Consider the following 22,961-nt stretch of genomic DNA (forward strand, 5'->3'; position numbering starts at 1 on the left):
GATATTTCAAGCAAAAATTGTTTTGTTTTAGTACATTTTTGGGAACGCTGTAATATTGCAATGTTGGTCTTCGCTGGGAGCAGAATTTCTGTGTTTATACTCACACTGTTTGAACAAATATGCAAATTTCTAATCACACGACAGTCATTTTATTTACTACACTCGTGAAATGACGACACTGTTTATTTCACAAATTGCCTCTCCTCTGGCTCGGTGAGAGCTCAGTGGTCCTCCCAGCGGGGGAGGAGTACAGGAGTCAAAGGGGACTGGAGCAGTGCTAGATAGGAACAGGTGAGTGGGGCTTTGAGCTACCATGGAACTGTAACGGAGGCCTTCAGTTGCCGGCATTGCTGCCATTCCAAAAGAAACCAAGGAAACTGAAGGTAGCCGCACCAGGGAATGCGAGACAACTGGCTCTAAATAGACACGATAAGTGTCATGGCTAGCACACGCCGAGTTGGCATACGGTTCCATTTGGGGCGGTTTGTTTGGTCTTATTTTCTGCTGATTTAGGCTGATGTCATTGTTTGGTGTTGCCTCATATGTCATCCAGTTCACCTCTGTCTGGTCCTTGTGTTGTCAGGCAATCAGATGCTACTAGTGTCTGGCTCATCCAGGTTATCGAGTGTATGTGTATTTAGTTCCCCTGTTTTTTTTTTGTTTTTTTTTTTACGTTTGCCACCTGAGCTTTTGTACTAGCATTACGAGAAATTACCGGTACTTAATATTTTTTCAGTCTGAACCAGCCACTCTTTTTTTTTATGTTACAGCAACTGTGAAACACACAATTTGTACTGTGTATTGATCAAGGGCAGACGTCCGAGTTAAGAAGCACTTGACAGGTATTGGGTGTTACTTCTAACGGGTCAGATATTGACTGTGCAGCGGTTGCTATTTTTCTATTTGTGCAGTTTATCCTATTTGGGTTGTTGGGAGCAAGTACTGGTAACTGCGATCAGATTGTGTATGTTTTAATAGGATCTACAGGGGAAACAACTCATGACAGGATCTATGCTCTCCTTGCAGCACTTGACTCTTCTTTCATCTATCCATAGGTGTCAAACTGAGGTTCTGGAGGGCCGCTGTCCTGCATGTTTTGCAAGTCTCCCTGTTGCAACATGCCTGATTCAAATGAACAGGTTCAACGTCAGGCTTCCACAGAGCTTGCTGATGATCTGATCATTTGAATCAGGTGTGTTGCAACAGGGAGACTTGGAAAACATGCAGGACAGAGGCCCACCAGGACCGCAGTTTGACACCCCTGATTCTATACAGTCGCTACCAGTTACCTTTAATTCCCTTGTCTTTGGCTCCCCGGAATGTTTTTGCTGATTCTTAGCGTAGATCAATTAAAATCTGACTGTTTTAGACTTGTTTGGTCAATATCGGTATTCTCAATGAATGAAGAAGTACAGTAATTAGGTATTAAAGAGTTGTTGGTTTTAGATTTACAAATATACAACAATTACAATTTGATTATTGAGGACCCCCCCCCCCCCCCCCCACACACACACACTATATTTGTAAAAACTGTGTTTTTACAAGGCATATTTATGTTTGGTCGCTCCATCATTTAGTTGTGGACAACGTTGGTGATCACAAGGGACAACATTAATTAAAGAACAGATTAAAAGTTTCCACAGAGGTGAAACTTGTACAATTAAAAGTAAAAACAAATAAGCTGTACTGAGGAGATCAATTTCAATAACTCATCATACAATACAATTCAAATAAACGTCCAGTAGCTTTAAATAGGAGTAGCTGGCTCCCTTAATGATAAATTAATAACAGTAACTACAGTCTGAATAAAAGTATGCTAATGTTTTTTCTGAATGAGTAGAGTGGTGCAAATAAGCGATTGTGCACACGGGACTGCTGCTGCTTGGCCTGACCTGATCGTGAACAAATTTGTATTCTGTTCTTACAGCATGTGCTACAGTTGATATAAATTAGCCTAGGTATCTTTTAATTCTCATTGAATTTGTCTTGGAGAGTGTCCAACTTTGCATAATTGTGAACAGTCCTCTGCTAAACGTCACATGGAGCTTTCCCACGTCTTTGCAAAGCTACACTCAAAGGTTTTTGGGTTTATTTTCCTCGATTTGTTTTTTTGAATAACATCCTATAACTAACATGTTAGGTAAAATTGCATAAAACATACTGGAGGTTGGTGGTTACTGAAAATGCGGGTAAAACTTACATGGTCCATTAGCTCCTTAACCATGCCATTCCACTGGCCTGTGCTTTCTTCCTGGGCACCGTATTTTCCATCTTCTACTAAGCGGATTTCATAGGTAAAGCCCAAGATGTTGGAAAGCTCCCTCAGCAGGTCGATGCAGTAGCCCTCAAAGCGGTCATTCCCATACAGAGGCTTATCAGACTTCTTGAACATCACATACGGCTCCTCCTGTGAAATATGGGAGAAAGTATTTGCATTGCCTGGCGTCTTATACCATCTCATAATAATTGGGGATTGTGTGTATTGTATGACATTTGTGTCAGCCTACTGTATTGTGTTTCCTTGGAAATTGTTTTCACGTAATGAGGTTACCACATGAAATGAGTTTGGGAGTGCAGAATGGCCACAAAAACATATACCGTAGTACTCCCACACTACCAGTACATACGTTTTCCTTTTTTATTAATATTGTGTATTTTATCTGGACCAACACATTTGTTGTTGTTTTTCGTTAAATCGATCAGAAGTAGCCCATTAGTGTGTAATTGACGATGAAACCACATGAACTGACTCATTGAAATGACTCATATTAATTTTTTCTCAAGGGGCCACCACCATGAGCTACATCTTGCTCCCATAGTTAAGGTTCTGCAGGTTCAACGTCATCCAGGTTTGGTATGTGATGATAGGGAGCTGGATTTTATCAGCAAAAGAGTGGAAGGTCGGTGTATTTTAGGGAATAATCTGACAAAGAAAGAGCATGTACTGTACCTAGTGAAAGGAGGGGTCCAAGTACAGGACTTTTTGGTACATCTTGGCTGACTGGAGTAGGAGTCGATGAGGAGCGAAGGATAGGAACAAACAGTTCTGTTGGACAGGTAGGCTGCAGTGGGGTCTGATGCCACATTTAAAGGGGTTATAGAGCTCCTTGTTGGATATAGATTGGAGAAGTTGGTCACCGACTGCTCTTTCTCGGATCTTGCTGAGGAAAGGAATGTTGAAAATTGTACAGGGGGTGGGGGGATGGGGTTACCAGGATTTTGAGGACGGACGTGACGAAGGCTGTTTTTAAATGTAAAGGTAAAATGCCAGAATCAAGGGGGGACTTGATGATACTGACAATAGTTTTGCAAAAGACGGTATGCTTGACTTAACGAGGCACGGGCGGAGGATCGGAGGCAAGGATTTGACTTGGAAGGAATCCATGAATGTGGTGCAGATGCCGGGGTCAATTGAGGAGTGAGCAAGGTGAGTTGAGTGGAGAAAGAGGTTAATGGTTTGAAGTGACTCCTTGGGTTTGCTTTGCCGGTCACATAGGAAGAGTGAGTAGTATATTTTGGTGTGTCAAAGGGCATCATGGCTACAGGTGGACAGTGAAGTGAGATCTGCTATTTCTAGTTCCCATCAATAGGTCTTCATGTCCCGTAACTTTGAGGTCAACAAGGAGAGAGGAGACATCCAAATGTCAAGGGAATGAAGGTAAAGAGATATTCCGTGCTGTAGTGCGCTCTAAGACACCGCCATTTATCTTGGAGCTGACGTGTCTGAAGGTTTTAATGATAGGCGACTTGGCAGGATTGTGGATAGGGCTGTTTTAATTGTTTTGGTGTTCTGAAGGTCATTGAGCATTTAATACAAAGTCTGGTCTGGGCAATGTGAACGGGGAAAAGAATGGTTTGATGGTTCCAGACAGTGGGGTTGAGCTACTGTAGATCGGAGGGAGTAATGCTGGTAGAAAAGATCAGATCCAATGTGTGGCTAAGGCCATTGATATATTCTGCAGTGTTGAAGTCACCCAGTGGTGAGAGAAATTCAATGGCTGATGCAGTGTTGTTTTAAAAACCTAGCAGAAAGCTCAAAATGGAGATGAAGTGAAGATGGAGCTCAAGAGCTCCTGTGGAAAGTGGAAGAGGCTTTAAGAGTCAGTGCATATGTGTCACTTGGAAGCCACAATGAAAGCAAGGTCTTCCGTCGGGGTGGTCTTTGGTGTTGACAGATCTTTAATAACAAAGTATGTATTGTGAATCATAGCCAACCCACCAACAGGATCCACAGAACGAGGTTTAGAAGTTATGCAAAATCTGGTGGTGTGGCTGGTTATGCATTAGGAAATCCATCTGTTTTTGCCAAGCTGCTATGAGGCAAGAGCAAATGTTTTTGTTTTTTTTATAATCATGAAGGATGACATGGATAAAACAAGCATATTGTTAAGGGGGCGGGCATTTCGCAACAAAGTGCTGTGGGCCGAGTGTGGGTGAAGGGAGGGGCAATCAATGATCAGAACCGAATTAATACATTTTCATTCATTTAAATGTTGAAGATGGATTTGTTACACAAGTAAACTGAGTGTCACACAGGCAAATTTAGTTCCAGCAAACCTACAGTTATATTTTATCTTACATCACCCTTCCCTCCCCATTTTTGTGTTAAAAGGAGGTTGCATGGTCAGTGTTCCACGAAGACATTGCACACTGTAATCTCCACTAAATAAGGTTTCACCCCATTACAGTAGTGATTTCTAAAGTTTATAAAATGTTGCAGGGACAAGACCTTAACAGTAATTACATCATGTTTTATAGTACATAATTCCTGTGAACATGAGGAGAAGCTGCATGAAAGTTGGCATCAATCAAATGTAACCAACCCAATTATTGTCAGCCCTCCCTGCTTTCCTCGGTGTTCACAACCCATCAAACGCCTCCCCATGACTTCATCCTAATATGGCAATTACTTCCACAAAGTTGTTAATAATGGCAATCCAATCACTTCACAGCATGCTCAGGAGGAAAGAAGGCCCATGAGAATGACAACCCACAACTGACTTGATATTGCTATTTTTACACTTGCCTCACAAATAACAAAAATAATTGTTTTAAAAAAAATATTATTTAAACACTCGATTCCCAATGCTTGTCAGCTGTAGCTTATGTACAGGGACAATGTTACCAAAAAATATATAAAAAATAACCACAATTGGTGGTCAAACAGCTGTTTCACGGAGAGAAGATTGAAGAATGTGGATTCACTCTCATCTTATTGTGGTATAATATTGATGTTTCAAATATCAAACATTACTACCGACAAATGATGCTGCTTGTTGGCACCTATCACAATATGGCTGATGAATTAATGGACGGAAAGCAGAACCATAACCTATGCATTCAATTCCAACCGTCTGAACTTGAAACCTTAACTCCCAATCAAACTGGCAATTTGAGAGCACTGTGTGTCATCTTCTGAAACGGACAGCACAATCCCCCAAAGCTGCTCTCAAACTGAAAGGCAGCTTAAGTAAAAGCAGTGGGAGATTTTTTCAAGTGGGAAAGCTATAAAATAATGACATCTATGGATGAAGTTTGTCATGGCTGAGGATCTTTCTTTCCAGTCACTCACCCAAAAGCAAAGAGGAGTAAATTGAAATTAACAACGTAACAAAGTGAAAGTAACAAGTCTCAATTTATGATGACGGTAGTAGTGCTATCAAAGGGATTTGAAAATAAAAGGATTCCATGGTTGAGTAACAAATTTGAATGAAAAAAAGAGCAAATATAAATCATCAAAACCATATAAAAGAGCAGTAAGAACATGAAAACGCCCCCAATTATTTCATGTTAAAATAAAGCAGGAAAGCCCCTTTTTTTGTGGAGAAAAGTGAAACATTACCCATGTTTCACTTTTGACTCTGACTGTTATAGAAATAAAAAATCTGTGTTTTCTGTTACACCTTACACTCATTCACAAATGACGTATTTTCTTGTGATATTTTTGGGGGTTATTCTCAGAATCCTAAACTGAATTCATATGCAAATGCCAATGCATTCAAGGCACCTCATCGTCAGCGACGAACGAAAGGAAATGTGAAGAGTGACACTTCTTGATGAACTGTCAAACTACTGAACACTAAAATAAAAAGGGGCCAAAGGAAACTATCGCTTGATCATTGAGTAAAATCCAGATACAATCTTGTCTGTCACGGGAGGAAGCTGAACATATTTAGAATTGACAACTAGCACTGAACATGGAACAGCAAACATTGATTGAAATTGAAATCAATGCCTGCTTAATACCATTCCAAATGGTCATAATAAATGCTCCCATCTTTAACTGATCGGTATACTGCTCTGTGTCTGTGGGTGGAGGGATCGATTTATTGATGTCACCCGAGAGAACTTTGTAAACATGTCATACTGAGAAATGAACAGGATCAAATACCAGTATAGTTGAGATGATGAGGGACCGGTTGGATAAGGAATCTGATACGTTAGTCGTCTTCCCTCTCTGGTTGTCCGTCATGTTCAGGCCACTTGGAGGGTCCCATGTGCCAATCTATAGAAAGCCATTCATTCATTACTTGTGAGTTTGCTCATATAAAAACTTCCATCAAGAACAACTCCAAGCACAAGTTCAGTGGAAAACAAATTGTTCCCACACCCCGATAATGAGGGGGTGGTAACAAGAAAATGCTTACAATATCGCTTATTTTAGTGAGCATCATAGAAGTTGGCATGCTTGATTTACTCTCGCAAAATAAATGAACAAAACAACACAAAACAAAATACCCAAAATAGTGCACCATTTTGGAATGATCCAGGGGTACATCCCTTTTCACAAGTGTAGGGGGAGCCTAAGAGCACATAAATAAATGATCCCATGCCTTTGCCTTACATGTTGCTGTAATTACACAGATATAACGCAGAACTGCAAAATTCTATTAATTCTTGTTTTTAACGTACTTTTTTACAATTCTATTTATATATATTTAAGATGCATTCAAACTGCACTTAGTTTGCACGACACCCACTGCAGTGTAAGGCAATGTTGCACTCTGCTGCCAATGAGCCCGCGCCATGCTGTGCCCTGTCAAACTTGGCCCGGTTGCTAAGCGACCGAACAGGAAGTGTTTTTCTCTAGCCTGGTGCCTTATTCCGCTGGTTTGGACCAAAAACAAAAAAGCAGGCCACAGCACGCAACATGTATTTGTCATCTTTTCAACGGAAAGCCCTAACTTTTCTTCTTCTGATCTTGTAAAAGAATGGTATGATTCTATCCCAATATAATGACACAGTAGGATCTCAGGGAGTTGAGGCTCCTCCGTGAACTACAGCTCCAGTAGACAGCTTTGAGGCATACTTCAGGCTAAATGGGGAGCAGGGTGACAAACTGTTTGATATGCTATATTTCATTTGAAGCTAATTAGGTGAATGGAAATGTGATTTCGAATAACCCCTACAAGAGTCACACTATGAACCAACAGTAATAATAATAAAATAAGAGTGCAACAGTTTTATCTGTTGCTTTTCCGGACACTATAAGACGTTTAACAACGGACACTCGGACGTTCACACCTGTGGCAGGCTGACAGAAGTGTGGCTGCCGGTATGCGCCTATGGCCGCTCCGAGCACCGGTACCAAACATTTACACCTGGCTGGAGGCAAGGCGGATGAAGCGTCTTGCTCAAGTACACAAAGACTTGGACAGAGTGGGATTCAAACAGCCAACCCTTTGGTTACCGGATGACTCACTCTACTTCCTGAGCTCCGGTAACCTCTAAGATTTTTTTTCCTCCCTGGATACATTGCATTAGAAAATGTGTTGAAGCCTGAGGACAGTTGACAGGATGTCACGCTGCCTTCCGGCGCACCATGGGGAGCAAAGTTAAAGATTAAATTGGAGCTAAATTGGCTCTGTGGTTTTTGTGTGGTTAGTCAAAGAAAATAGTGATAAAGATCAAAGGCGAAAAAAGAATTGGTGTGGCTCTTAATTATCCTCAGGCCTCTTATGTCCTTTCTCAAAAATGGAAAACCCTCCCATCGCTAACCCTTTGTCCTGTCGAACCAACCTGCCCATAGTGTCATGACGAAGGAGCACAAACACTCCAAACCGCATCCGCCAAAGTCCCCTGGGGGCTCTTCGTATTTGACTGACTCGAGATAGGCTTTGTAATTGCAAATCAACTCTTTAATTCAGACTTCATGAGGGTGGAGGGCTTCTGAAGGGTTTTCTAATAATGGACTAAATAATTCATCGAGGTGCACGCACACGCAGGCCGCAGGTCGAGCACTGCTGCAGTGTGGATGCTTAAGTGTGAAGTGTTTTTTCGTCTTGTTTGAGTATATTATTATTATCAAATATCTCAGCTGGTTGATTGATAATCTGGATCGTGATAAAACGGGGGAAAAATGTACTTCTATTTGTTCTAATCAGTAATTAATCGCAACATCTCTGTAGAAAGTCATTAATTGTTTTTGATTTTAATTTGCTTTTCTGAACTTGCAAACCGAAAACTGTTTTTGTGTTTTTGTTTTTTTTTCCTTTTGCCATAATGAAACTTAACCCTTGGCTTACTTCATGTTGTGTGGTCTGTGTTTTATCCTCATGTTAATTCTTGGATACCTAAATCCAATTAACTTTTATTTCCATTGAGGTGAAAGCTGTCATTGAGGCATAGTATCATTCCGTAGCCCCTCGCAACCGAGCGACGAAGTATTAGGTGCATTCAGTTTTTTTCAATACAAATTTCACAGTGTGAAATTTCAAAGTTCTTACGACACTTTCCAAGTTGTCAGACTTCAACCTCAAGTCTTGTGCATTCACACAAATATCTGCTTACTGATTAGTTAGCCATCCACTTTATGAATGTGTGGATAAACTAGAGGGAAATTACCTTCTCCAACCCCGCCTCCTTCAGGCTGATAACATCAAGGTCAAAGTCTGTCCTCAAGCCATTGGTCCGGTTGAAAGTTATTCTCCCAGTCAGGCCATCCCAGTGGGCCTAAAGATGAAAGAAAATTGCAACAAAGACAGACATTTGATATGACATCAAGCCTGAATGTGTTGTTGAAATTTTCTTTGTGTCTGTGGGAAAAGAGAGAAAGTATCTGAAAGATGGATGCTGATTATGTCACCCTTCACATTTTTCTAAGCGAGAGAGATAATTTACGACAACGTGACATTTGCAGAGGAGGAAATCGCTTATCCTTAGACAGAACAAGCAAGGAAGTTGGGAACTACAGGATTTATTGTAAAGTTTAGCCAAAAGAATAGCTCGGCATGCAGACGGACTTTGTGTACTGTATTTCAAATGTGACAATTGATGTGAAATGGAATAAGCGGTATTTTTAGCTGAGGCCGTGGCATAGGTAACATTCTCTAGCTTACATCAAGGATTTCTGCCTAATATTTTGAAAACAAGAAATTGTAATATCTTTCAAGGATCACTGGACAAGTTAGTCAGTAATCTCACATTTATTTACAAAAAACACAGCTATTGTGTAACCGTAGCGATGCCAGAACAAGATTGCCACAAAAAGCATGCGCACGACTTTTGTTTCCTAGCTCGTCTTTCTTTCTGTCTCTCTTTGTATCTCTGTCTCTCCCCCGTCCCCCAACCACCAAGAAAGTCATCCATTCAAGGACTCTGGAAAAAGCGACAAAAGAGCATGACGTGTTCGGCACAACCTTTTTACAGCGACACACAGCAATAAAACACTCACAAGCCAGTTCATTACAATATCATGTAGCCAGTTTCAAAGACAAGGATGACATGAACAATTTACATTTATTTAGCAAAACACTAACTTCCAAACCAACCAAAAATAAATAAATAAAATGTCTGCCTGCCTGAGCGTCATTCCATGACAAAATGAACAATCTTCTAGGTTCTATAATTAAAACAACACGTCTGGAGACAATTGATGTGACCAAATTTCTTTAGGAGAGTGATGACTCCTCTCTCTCAACTCGACCTTGTCATGGTTTGGTTTGGGACCAACAGGTGGCACTGTAGGGCTCCCCCTGAAGCTGCACACCTGTTGGTCATTTTGTAATTATTAATTGTATAAAAGGACTCCCGCCCGAACTCTCATTGTCGGGGCATTGTTTGTTGCTGTTTATATGCTACTGTCATGTTTGTTTCAGTCAGGTTTTGGTCATTGTTATGTTTTATCTTCAGTCATGTGTTTTGTTTGATACTTTGGACTTTGTTTTGGATTTAGTTTTCTGAGTTTTAAGACAATCTTTCAAGTACACCCGGCTCCTTCCTCCTGCCTGCTTTTTGGGGTCCACCACTACCTCTCAACGTGCCAGACCTGGTCATTTGTTTCCTCTTAAGTAATAACAGCGTGCTGGTTCAGTCTTTTGCATTCAAAGCCAGCAACTAAGTATATTTTTTAATATTGACTATTGCGATGCCATTTTTTTATATGTTGGGTCCAATATTGGTTTGAATGTATGTGCTACGAATACCTGGAAGTGGGACATTTATTCATATGTATTTTTTACCGATTACAAAACGAATACATCAGTTTTACCTGTGAATAGTGCTGGGTTTGAGCGCAACTTCTCAACACTTAAAAATCAGCACCCAGACAGAGCTGAAGAAAAAGGCAAGGCATTTAAAGGAGCGTGAGGGAGGGAGAGGAAATATTGGGGTTGTCAAATAGTGTGTTGAAGACTTTAATTGAAGGGAAACTGAATATTTAACAGCTAGTAAATTGTGTAGTAATAACCTTCCGCGCAAAATCAGAATCAGAATCAGAATCATCTTTATTGGCCAAGTATGTAGAACACACAAGGAATTTGTCTCCGGTATAATACGCTGCATTAGTATCATCGTAAACAACAAAATCATTGAACAATTTTAGAGTGACCAGTAGCAGTATTTGTAGTACAAGAAGAGTGACTACGTCAGTGACTGTTTAAGGAGTTAATGGCTAGAGGGAAGAAGCTGTTTAAGTGTCTACTGGATTTGGTGCGCATGGATCTGTAGCGTCTGCCTGAGGGGAGTAGCTGGAAAAGGTGGTGGGCAGGGTGCGGGGGATCCAGGAGGATTTTCCGTGCCAAATTTAAGGCGTATCCTCACTGTGCAATCCACGCTGGTCAGTTATCACAGTTTTCAGTTCTTTGTTTTAGTTTTCTGATTTCTGTTTGGGAGAACAAGCTCAAAATGTTTTCCTCCCTCTGTGCAACTGTGATACATTAATTGGAAATGCGGTAAATAAACAGTCATGCCATTTGATCGCTGTTTGTTCCATGACATGATGCCTACACCTCATTTAAATTCAGTCTCCACCTACTTTACTAAAAGCATGGACGAGAGAACAGGGATCAGATAATGAAACATCTACCTCTTTGATGAGGGCCATGAAGCGGTTCCCAAAGCGCCAAGGCTTATGTCGGTTACACTGTAATGAGCTGACAGTGATCTGCTGAGACTGCTGCACAGCCACGGCCACCACATGCACGGCATCGTACATTAGGGCTGCATCCGTCTGCAAGAGGAGAGAGCGGAGGGAATGGACTATCATTCGCATAAAATAAACATTGCCTGGCAGCAGAAATCTGTCCCTATATACAGTATGTATATATATATATATATATATATAAAGTATATGAATCATCTCAATTACATGGGTGCGGCTGAAGATGCCTGTTTGATGCTCGAGAGCCACTATTCTGGATTCTTAGATGTTTCCCTCCTCCAACACGCCCTATTCAAATGATCAGGACCGTTACTAGGCTCCTGCAGAGCTTGCTGAGGAGCTGATCACTTGAATCATGTGTGCTGGAGCGGGACGACATCTAAAACGTGCCGGACAGTGGCCCTCGAGGACCGGAGTTTGACACCCGTCTTGTAGACAGTCCATTGCGTCGGCGCAGAAAGTAATCAATGACATTTGCATCCCATAACATTTGATTGCAGATTAACCGAGACAGGGGAATGAGATTGATGATGAGTTTTACAGATATAATACTGTGCAAGAATCAATTTCGCTATTAGTCCACCTCATTTGCATCTTCAGGAGCAGTGTTGATTTTTCTACTTGTGCATGTAGAAAGGAAGGTCGTATAAATTCTCTTGAGATGACTGAACAAATCTGGAGAGGCTTCCCAGTGCTACACACAGTGGAGTTTATGTTTACACGACAGTCCCGATGCCCGGGGCAGTATCGTTAGAAGCCACCGTGGATCGTGGTGAGACTGTGCCGGGGGGCAGGATGGGTAAAAGAGAGTCCTGCGGATTCCCAGACAATTTTTTAAACTGTCAAAAAATGAGCCAATATGGTCACGTGTTCATGAAAAATCTATGCTAAAAAAAAGGCCTTTTGGATGAACTTAATTTGAACATTTACTGTACATCAGTTGCATGTGTGTCATGATGACGAAAGACATGTTTTAAAATTTCTGTTTTTTTGTGAATTTTGGATAGAAGAAAGGTGCACATTTCTTTCCATCCAAAACTGTTGTACTTAATGCACTTTGTAGAATGCTAATTATTTCAGATGAGGTAATTGCAACCACCTGGGAAGGGCCAATTGTTGCTTGGACCCGATTGGCCTAAAGCGCAAGTGAACTCCCTTTATAAGAGGAATGAGGAAGTCAACTTGGAGAGCAGTGCTACACGTGGGCTGCTCAAAACTGGTCAACTGTCACTCCTGAAAATAAAGAAAACTGAAAAATCTCCTTCCTGAATCCTGGCTGAATTGCCTTTTTATTCTTTTTTCACCTGGCCTGCTGTTACGCCGCATAACAATGTGATTAAAATGTTTTCCCATGCTTTCATCAAAACTAAGGACCGGTACTTTTTTACAGTGTGGTTCGCCATTGAAAAACCGGATGAACGCAACACAAAACCTGACGGTATGTAGCAGGGCGGATCAAAACTTGGAGACAGAAACTTAGAAATCTGCGGACCGCTACCAGGTCGCGGACAACTGGAGTAGTAAAATAGTTGTAGAAAGAAAACTAATATGATCTAATTGACACAGATTCTAGAATCAGGCCCGGCAGAATAATTTCACTCCATTCTGCCGGTGCTCCAAATGTGCTCCAAAGTTTTCTGTCACGCCACGTTTCATTTGCAGAAAGTCTCGACAGAACAAGAGATGTGAGGAACCACACTAGAACATACTGCATTCATCCGTGGTAAACTGTTCCTTTGAGCCTCCGGGAGTCAGCAGCCCTGTCCCCACACAGCCAGTCATGATATCGTGATGATAGACCGAGCGACAATTTAGCAAGATATGAATACAGTGGGAAAAAAAAATCTTAAATCCAATGCCATGCCGCACTGCGTTTCAAGCATACGGGACTGCTGTGACCGCCAGGAGTTACCACAGACAGCTAATTAATATTTTGTATTGTCTTAGTTGAAAGAAATGATGCTGCTGTCTTTGGAAGAGCTTTGATTTGTAACATCAGTCTGTTTTACCATGTCTGCGCAGCAGTTCAACACTGCAAAGTCCAAAATAGCGTGGATGAAAAACTTTGGTGTGGATAAACTTGACTGGCCTGCAGTCTTGACTTTAACACATTTGTATACCTTTGGTATGAATTAGAGCAGAAACTGGCAGCCAGGCCTCCTCGCCTAACAAAAGTGTGACCTCCCCCAAATGCGTTTCTGTCAACATAGTCCAAAATTCCAATAAACATACTTCTTAGAAAGCCCAGAAGAGCTGAAGTTGTCATCGCTGCAAAAAGCAGGACCAGTGTCATCTTAAATAAATAAATTTAGAATGGCACGTCACTCAACTTCATATTGTGCGGATCAAGGTAGACCGAGAGAGAGAGAATATTTTTGGCAATGTAGTGAAGATCATACCACAAAGCGCTAATTTGATGACTGAATATGCTCTTTAATACAACAGATGGAGAAAAAAAACGTATTCAGCAGTGTCAAAAATTATGTGAAATTGCGTCCTGCTAGATGAGTTCTGGCAGTCAGACTGTGCGCCTCATTGCTTGTCCCCAGTGCGAGCTTTACAGAGAGCTGTCAGGCAGTCTCAATACTGATTTAGCAACACCGACACTTCACTCTCTAAACATCTCATTAAGACCAAATATGTCACTCCCGAATGAAATTCAAGCGAAATGCTTTAAAGGCTGCTTTTCGCTTGTGTTAAATGATATTGCACTGCTATTCCTTTTTGTCTATTACATGTAACACGGGTACATGTTTTTCAAGGAAAAGCCCACATTTTTATTCCTATTTGTGCCAAAATAACACATCCTACCGACACCCAAACAGAATCAATTACTTAACAATTGTGAGTGTTTTCGAAGGCAGTGAATGTCCCGTTCAGGTCAGAGTTCACCAGGGTTCGTTTTCAACGTCACAAATGTTCGGCATTCGTTCGCCGAACGTTTTCGTGAGTTTTCTTGTTGCAAGGAAATTTTGAAAGTTTTCAAAATTCCTGAACGTCTGATGACCTTATGGCAAACATTTGCGACCTTGAATGAACTGACGTATTTTTCTACCTACACCATCAGTCGGAAATGCTCGCCTCTCAGTGGCATAGGGTCCCTGCAATATGTTTCACGTTTGCATTCGGTGGAGATCAAAACTTGTATTATGATTTTGGTGAAAGCAGTTCAAAGTGCATCATCTGCAGAGTCACTGCTTTTTGTCATTCGAGGGCCTCCTTGCAAAAACGATTTTGAAAGAAAACAATGTAAATCTTATTTACTCTTTGCAACACATCTCAGATCAAAGTTCTGACGTATATCTACTACATATCTCAATTTACCAAGGACGTGCGGGTCTATTAAAAACACAGTACAACAAGATATAAGGAAAAAGAAACCGCCAGGGAAAAGAATTATTTCGATTTTCATTTTTATTTGAAATGCAACATATGTACCCAAGTCAAGTGTGTTAAATGCTGGGTAAGTAGTGTTAAAATTGTATTTCATGGCTGATTCTGAAGTAGCTGAAAGGTGGAGACAAGCTCTGCTGGTCCTATAGAAAGCTGTTGTCACGCAGCTGTTGCTGTTTTGATCAGAACGTAAACACCTTGAGAGATGAGACTGCACTTAGGGGGGAAAAAAAGTCAATGAAAGTGAGTACATGAGGACGGTGTATGTGAGAGTCTGCATTTGGAAAAAAAGGTTCAGCACTAGAACCATTCCACAAAGCAGCCCAGTGACTTGCCTCCCTGACTGCTTCAGCACCTCCTGCCTGCTGCTCGGAGAGATTAAAAGCTGAGCCTGTTTTGTAGTCTTTTGGGATCTGACTGAGGTCTTACTCATGACTAGGTCAGTCACTGCCATCAGCTCTTCTTGCTATTCTCAGCAGTGCACTGAGCTCACCAGTCACAGAACTGATATGCGCATGAAATAGATGTGCGGCACTTTCTCGGATGTCAGGAAAGACGGAGGGGGAACAGGCTCAACAGGATGCCTTTTACGTTTTTGAGATCAGTCGTGATATTGTTTGCGACAATTGTTGTTTGGTCCTATTGTATGTTGTACAGCTGAAACTTAGGGCTCTTTATTTGCGAGAGCTGGTGTATCCTGATTTTCGTGCTGACGCAAGCCTCGAGACGGCTTCACGCAGACACGTACGATCTGGGATGAAGGCAGTCTCTCAGTGCCCTTTTCACAGATCTGTGAGCTCCCTGGCCAGCTTTGAATCATGCGCCCTTGGAGGTCTGCTTGCAGTTCCTTCTAAATGTGCCTCGACCTGCCGCAGGGCATGAGCATATCAGTGATCGGGAAAAATCAGTCAGTATCTGGTGTGACGGACATTGGCCTCCCACAATAAAACATACTGCATGTCCTTCACATCGAGTTGATCAGGTTGTTGATTGCTGCCTGTGGAATGTTGGTCAACTCCTCTTCATCAATGGCTGTAGGAAGTTGCGGGATTAAAACACGCCATTGTAGTGTGGATTGCTCGTTGAACAGGATGATTGCCCCGAAAGCGCCCTCTTTCAGGCTGCCTATCTCTAAGTGGCATCGTGTATCAATTTTCGATTAAAAATATAACAACCCCAAATCTCATCCAGGAACCTCAACCAGTAGGCCAACCAAAACTGGTTTGTCTCAAAATGTGACAATAATTATCCACAGGATGTCGCAGGAAGGACAATTTTCACTCCCCACTCTTTTCGCTGCAATAGTATTTCCTGCAAATTCCTGACAGTAAATAAAGCGTCAATATAAGCAGATGGGGGCACATGAAATTTTTACTCTGGTTCGCCGAGATTTTCGGTCATGAAGCGACTGTCACGATCACATAACGCACTAGCGTCCACAGACACTACATGTCCCCGGGCAGTTCGAAACTCAAAAGCATCTCTTAAGTCACGTAACTCCCACTCATGTCCGCCTTAGACAGTGCCTTCAAATTGTGCATAAAGATAGGGATCATGAAAAGCTTGCAAATTAATACAATGTCAGAAAAACAGCAGATGTGTCCATATGATCTTATCAATCCCCGAGGATATATTTCAACAAATTAAAGTTACTTATCGAGTTTTCACAGTCACAGTTGCAAGTAGCTTGTGCCAAAAAAGAAATTAATCTCAACTGTTTGGCCACACTTTGGATACAATAAGGATGACATTGACTAAAAAGTAGTGAAGCGCAACCCAACGTGAAAAATTGTCTCTTTAATCTCTTTTAACCGTTGAAGCACCATCATGTTATTAAATATTAGCACTACATGGCGCGCACACACACGAAGTGACTACTGGACTGATAAGCAGACAAGTGCCGCCATAAGCAGATGTCCCTATCGGAAGCACTTACGAATGCCACACAATGTGAAAAGTATGCAAGCTTGCGGCTGCCAATAAGGAGTCAACATTTTTGAAGTTCAAATACATTTGAAAGTGTTTGCAGGTACAGTCGATAATATTTGCGAGTGCGTTCGAACTAAAAATGTATGTTTACGAATAAGCGTATAACAAGTAATGGTGATGTAAAAACTTTTTCAGTGATGTAGGAGTCAGCAAATGAGAGTCGGCTGAGAGTTTATCAGCACGTTGAGCAGTAGCAGCGAGTGTAGTAAATGGCGTAGCTGGGCTGTATTCCACAGAAGGATTTTGAGGTCAAAGGACCCCAACACTGCATACGCAAATAGAGGACAGAAAAAAGTCAGGAATAAGTAAGCCAGGAATGGACCATGACAGTGATTAGAATTGCAAAAGCTGTCTTGTTTTATAGCCATCCATTCCCACTCTTTCCCCAGACCCTTTCCAAGCAGGAAAAATAAATAAATAAATATAATGTCATGACCCCATAACATAAATAACAACACGTAAATACCATTTTCCAAACAGAATCCTGAAACAAATAAATACACTAAATAATATTACACTAAAATAACTTACCATAACTAACCATTGCAGGCATAGAACGCTAAGCATAACTTCAGTTTGCAACATTGGTTAACATCAAAGTGCAGCAGCATTGCAGCAAAAAGGGCGATTGAAAAAATACAAAATACTGTCGATGAGCTCAGAACTTTTTGCCATGATATCTGCTGTGTTTCAGATTTGAATGCGTTGTGTAAATAACTCAATAACTCTGCCAACACCACTGTGTCCAAATGCCACCTATTAAGGCAAAAACAGCACAGATTGTAGCCCGTTTGCTTTTCAGGCTGGTAACACTATTGAATTCCATCTGGTTGATTTTTTATTTCTGTGGAAGTTGTGTGAAACAGAACAGAAAATGCAAAATTAGAACTCTTGCACTTCAAAAGCGTTCACAAACAGACCAACCTACCCAATTTGTCATTGTAAGATTTTATATGGCACCTCCCTCCATTGGAAATGTACATACTTACAAAATCAATCAAATAGCATTTGCTTTTAACATTTTTATTTCAAGTCAAGTCACATTCATCCATATAACCCTTAATCACAAACAGTCTCAAGACATCCCCTGATCTTAACCCCCAGGAAAAACTCCAAACACCCTGTCTGGGGAAAAATGGGAAATCTTGAGAAAGGGGCCGCAGATGACAGAATCCCCTTTCCAGGACGTTTTTCAGGATCATTTTTCTTCCACTAACTTGACGTGCATTGAATAAAATGAGCGGGAGTATTACCTAAATAGCTGCAAGCAATAATTCCATATATCTATTTATATTAACATGTAACCTCCACATCCTAAAATAACATGCTAGGTACAAAGACAGCGAGACCACCATGAAGGTGACACGAGTGACAGCGTGACAGCGAAAGAGCGAAGAAAGAGCATGTCACTTATTCCCTCCATTAGCTTCATCAGTGCGGGAGGATGAGGCAGATTAAGACCGCGGTGGGTTGGATGATAATGTGATTTGGCAGGGTTATCTGTTATTTTAGGCCCAACCATTTTGCCGCCTCTATTTGGGCGAGGTTATAATGTGATGTGATGCCCGGAGCCCTCAGGGGCCACTGCTGTTGCGACCAGCCTCTCGAATAAAAATGTGCTTTCACCAGCCAGCCTGAGTGTGGATACCCTCCCACTCCCATCTCATTATCATCGACCAAAGTGCAGTTTTCACTTCTCATCCCACATGATATTTCAGCATCAGGGCTTCAAGCGTTTAAGGTCAGACACTTCACTCGAACACTTCATGATAAAAATGGAGGGAAGGTGGGGTGGGGGGGGGGGGTTATTATGCTTGCCTTTAAACATGTGTTTGCTTAAAAATATGCATTAGTTGCATTCGCTGTGGTAATTTAAATGTTCATGACCGGAATGAACAAAAGAATGGTCTAATGGATTCAGAATGTGAAAGGATTACACTTTTCAACAGCAGTATTTAATCAGAAATTGCTTCTTTGTTTTATATGTCCCTATATGTGATTTTTAAAAATCTTTTATTTGTCTTTCCTTTTTTCCAAACAGCGTGTTTTTTTAGATATATTCATATTTTTGTTTTTAAATTTGAACGATAAAAGCTTGTGCTACACAGATTTTACCATGCATTGTAATTTATAGCTGTGACGTTTCAGGAAAAAAAAATCCACCTATTATTGAACTTAACCCCCTGCATATTTGCATGTCTTCATTCGCAAATTTGCTATTTTTTTGTGCTTGGAAACTTGCCAGATTTTTCGTGTCACTAACGACGCTTGCTTGTTGTATTTGCTGAGATGGATTCTTTTAAAAAATCATGCATGCACGTACATGAAATTAAATAGGGTCTGTGTTTTTACGCGAGAAGCGATCCTACATTACCATGTTGAAACATCTTGTCATGTCTTCATTGGCCCACCTTTGCAAAACATGTCACCAAAAGATTTGAAATGTGAAATTATTTATTCAGAGGGAAAGACAACAAACAGACAATATTTTTAGCAGTGACCACAAACGAACAGACGACCGCCGTTAGGCTTTTATTTGCATTACTGTCTGCAACAGAGACTGCAGCTGCTTTTAGGGTATTTCTATCATAGAAACCAACTATTTTCCCCTAGCAGCCACTTTTCTCACCTAGCTCCAGAGACTATGCACTTGACAGATGTAAAAACAAAAACTAAAAAATAAATGAACATTGGTCATGTTACATATGTAATATGACTTAGACTTAAGCACCAGGAACTTGACATCAAGGAAGAAAAAAAAACTTTCAGCATCTATGCTGCAACCTTGTGTGACATTAATGTGCCTCAAATAGCGAGGAAACTGACTGTGTAAAATTGAATCATTACAATGGCTGGCTTTCCTTTGTAATGACGATATGTTTCTCTCCACATCCCATCAGTGTATATGTTCCCAAAATGACGGTCGGAAATGAGACCTGAAGATGACTGCTGGTTGCCAGTGAGAGTAACACAGATGACAGCTTGAGGATATAGCTACAAACCATGAACAGCATTGATATGAGCATTGTGTTGGGATACTTCACAGAAATCGAGACACAAAAAGACAAGAGCTGATGGGATTCAAGATGAGCTATGGAATCGAGAAAACCACCAGATATAATCAGCATATCCAAGCAATAGGCATTATTCATGAACATGTTTGAAAGAAAGTTCTGAGGAGATGTCGGATGAAAGTCTGAATCTTTGGCAGTTCCTTAACCGTGGGAAAGCATACTTAGGCCTCGTCAGATGTATGGCACCTTGGACAAAATGCACACACACGCGAGCAAATAGCAATATAATCAACAACTTGAGACTTGCTGGAAAACCACCAAACACAGATGATCTTTAAATTTGAACCCTTTAAAGAATTAACAGTTTTATCATTTGAATTGAAATTATATTACATTTTTATAATAAGTAATAATGGAGACTAGTGTCTTAGATATGTCAAAAATTAAAAACACAATGAATCTGATTGCATTAGGATTTTTTTATGTCCCGTAGTTCAAATTACTCCCTCTGGACACATCTGTGGCCAAAAATGCCTCACTGCCTAGCATTAAAAGCCTTGTTTCAGTCATTCTGTAATGTCAGCATTTCATTTCAAAGGAAAGTAGTGATACTATGGCATTTTTTGTGTTTTATACCTTCGACCGCTGGACCCGCTGCAGTTTGCCTATCAGCCTGGCATCGGTGTGGAAGACGCCATTATCTACCTCCTCCACTCAGTGCTGTCACACTTGGAGAAGGCTGGGAGCACTGTGAGAATCATGTTCTTTGATTTCTCCAGTGCCTTCAACACCATCCAGCCCAACTTGCTGTGAGGCAAACTGCAGAACGCCGGAGTGGACCACCATCTCACAGCATGGATCATAGACTACCTCACAAATCGGCCGCAGTACGTGAGGTTGCAGAGCTGTGAGTCGGACAGGCTTCTCTGCAGCACTGGAGCGCCGCAGGGGACTGTTCTGGCTCCATTCCTGTTCATCCTCTACACCTCGGACTTCAGACACGCCACTCCAAACTGCCACCTTCAGAAGTTCTCAGATGACTCTGCGATCGTTGGCCTCATTACAGAGGGCGACGATCGGGAGTACAGGGGAATGACGAAGGACTTTGTGGACTGGTGCCAGCAGAATCTCCTCCAGATCAACCCTAGAAAAACTAAGGAGTTGGTTGTGGATTTCTGCAGGAAACAGTCCTCACCAGCACAGATGAACATCCAGGATATGGACATAGAGAGGGTGACCTCCTACAAGTACCGAGGTGTTCTTCTGAACAACAAACTGGACTGGTCTACAAACACGGACACCCTGATTCGGAAAGGACAGAGCCGACTCTTCCTACTCAGGAAACTGAGGTCTTTTGGGGTTCAGGGGTCGCTCCTTAAGACTTTCTATAACTCGGTGGTGGCCTCGGCCATCCATTATGGCATTGTCTGCTGGTCAGGCAGCATCTCAGCCCGGGACAGAAAGAGACTGGAGCGACTGGTCAGGAAGGCCAGTTCTGTCCTGGGCTGCTCCCTTGACACTCTGGAGGAGGTGGGCAACAGAAGGATGCTAACTAAGCTAAAAGCTATGATGGGCAGTCCCTCCCACCCTCTCCAGCCCGCCCTGACAGCACTAGGTAGCTCCTTCAGCCAGAGACTGTTACACCCGCGCTGCAAGAAGGAGAGATACAGACGCTCGTTCCTACCGACTGCTGTCAGGCTGCTGAATAAAAATAGCAACAATAATATTAATAATAATTAAATGATGTGAAAAACAACTGTAAATAGCACTGCAATTTATCCATTTTGTATTTATATTGCACTTAATTGAACGGTGTTTGTTTGTTTTTTCTTCTTTCTTCTTTCTGCCTACATTCTTGCTGCTGGAGGCTGTAAATTTCCCCAGTGTGGGACAAATAAAGGATATCTTATCTTACTTTTGCCAGTTATATTATGGAGCTGTGCAACTACTAGCCTGTGTGTGTGTGTGTGTGTGTGTGTGTTTTGGGGGATGTTTTCATGTTTCTGTAAAGTCGCTTATTTTTATGCACCAGGCTGCTTTCACCCAATGCTAAAAAAAAAGAAGCTTGGTTGATGTGTCGTTTCATTGGAAAGCAGAGGAGGTGAAGCAAAAGGATCAAAAACGATGAGGCATTTCTGTGCAGAAGACAACAAACAAAAGGCAAGGCTGCATATAGGGAAAGAAATGTACGTATTTTATCTGCTTGTTGGATATCGGATTTTAAAAGGCAAGGCCTTTTGGGGTGTGTCACTGGATAGCAGGAGTGAGTCTTCGTGAGTGTCTGGGCATGAATAGTGGCTGACAGCAGCTCCTGCATGAGTGTGCACTTGTGTTTTACTTTTATCCTGTGATATGCACTAGACAAGTAGATGCATTCGACACTCTCTCTCTTTCTCTCTCTCTCTCTCTCTCTCTCATTTATCCCACAATGTAGCGGGGCATGGGAGGTCATCTATGATATTGCAGGGGAATGAATGTATGCATTTTTCATTTGTTGTTTTTTTCATAACACAAAAGGGCACATCAAAAGTTCAATGAAGTGTATCCACCTGGCAGTGAACTCAGAAAGAGGAAAATCATACAGCTCACCGCTTCACTCTGGTAACAGAAAAATCTTATCCACAGGACAACATCCACTGCCAAGCGCTTAACAAGGGCATCTTTTGAGATAACATGGATTTTGGCACGGGCCAAAAAAAATTTTTTTCAGACTCGGAAATATAAAAGACTGATTTTTGGCTTCAACAGCTTTGATAATAGGGATGTGGTCCTTGAACAAATAAAAGGATTCAAATTGTGTGATGCAACACTTGAACACCAGCAAAAGAAAGCAGAGAGCAGAGAAACCAATTGAGATTTGGCCATTTGAATGGATCATTGGAAAAAGTTACTTTGTGTTTTGGCATAAAAGTGTCTCTTTCATTGATCTTGCGCCGCCTATGTACATATTATATATACACCGGTGTGGGTGTATATACCTGTATATGTATATATATATATATATGTATATATATGTGTGTGTGTGTGTGTGTATATATATGTATATATATATATATATATATATATATATACACATATTATATATATATATATATATATATATATATATATATATATATATATATATATATATATATATAATATGTAGACACATGCACACAAACACACACATGCGTCTTTATCCT

General features: G+C 41.2%; 1 protein-coding gene across 1 annotated transcript in view; it reads right to left on the bottom strand.

Annotated features, from left to right (window-relative positions):
* Nucleotides 1–22,961, bottom strand: part of LOC147203508 (glutamate receptor ionotropic, kainate 2-like) — a 141,954-nt gene that overhangs the window by 49,571 nt on the left and 69,422 nt on the right. Inside the window, exons 7-10 of the mRNA XM_086113181.1 lie at nt 11,306–11,449; nt 8,845–8,952; nt 6,392–6,505; nt 2,201–2,407 (exon numbers count right to left, since the gene is read on the bottom strand). Of these exons, the coding sequence (XP_085969307.1) occupies nt 2,201–2,407; nt 6,392–6,505; nt 8,845–8,952; nt 11,306–11,449 (573 nt within the window). The remainder of the gene's footprint in view (nt 1–2,200; nt 2,408–6,391; nt 6,506–8,844; nt 8,953–11,305; nt 11,450–22,961) is intronic.

Source organism: Hippocampus guttulatus, chromosome 6 (genome assembly GCF_054856545.1).
Source record: "Hippocampus guttulatus isolate MCC_2025c chromosome 6, RoL_Hgut_1.0, whole genome shotgun sequence".
Taxonomy (NCBI): Eukaryota; Metazoa; Chordata; class Actinopteri; order Syngnathiformes; family Syngnathidae; genus Hippocampus; species Hippocampus guttulatus.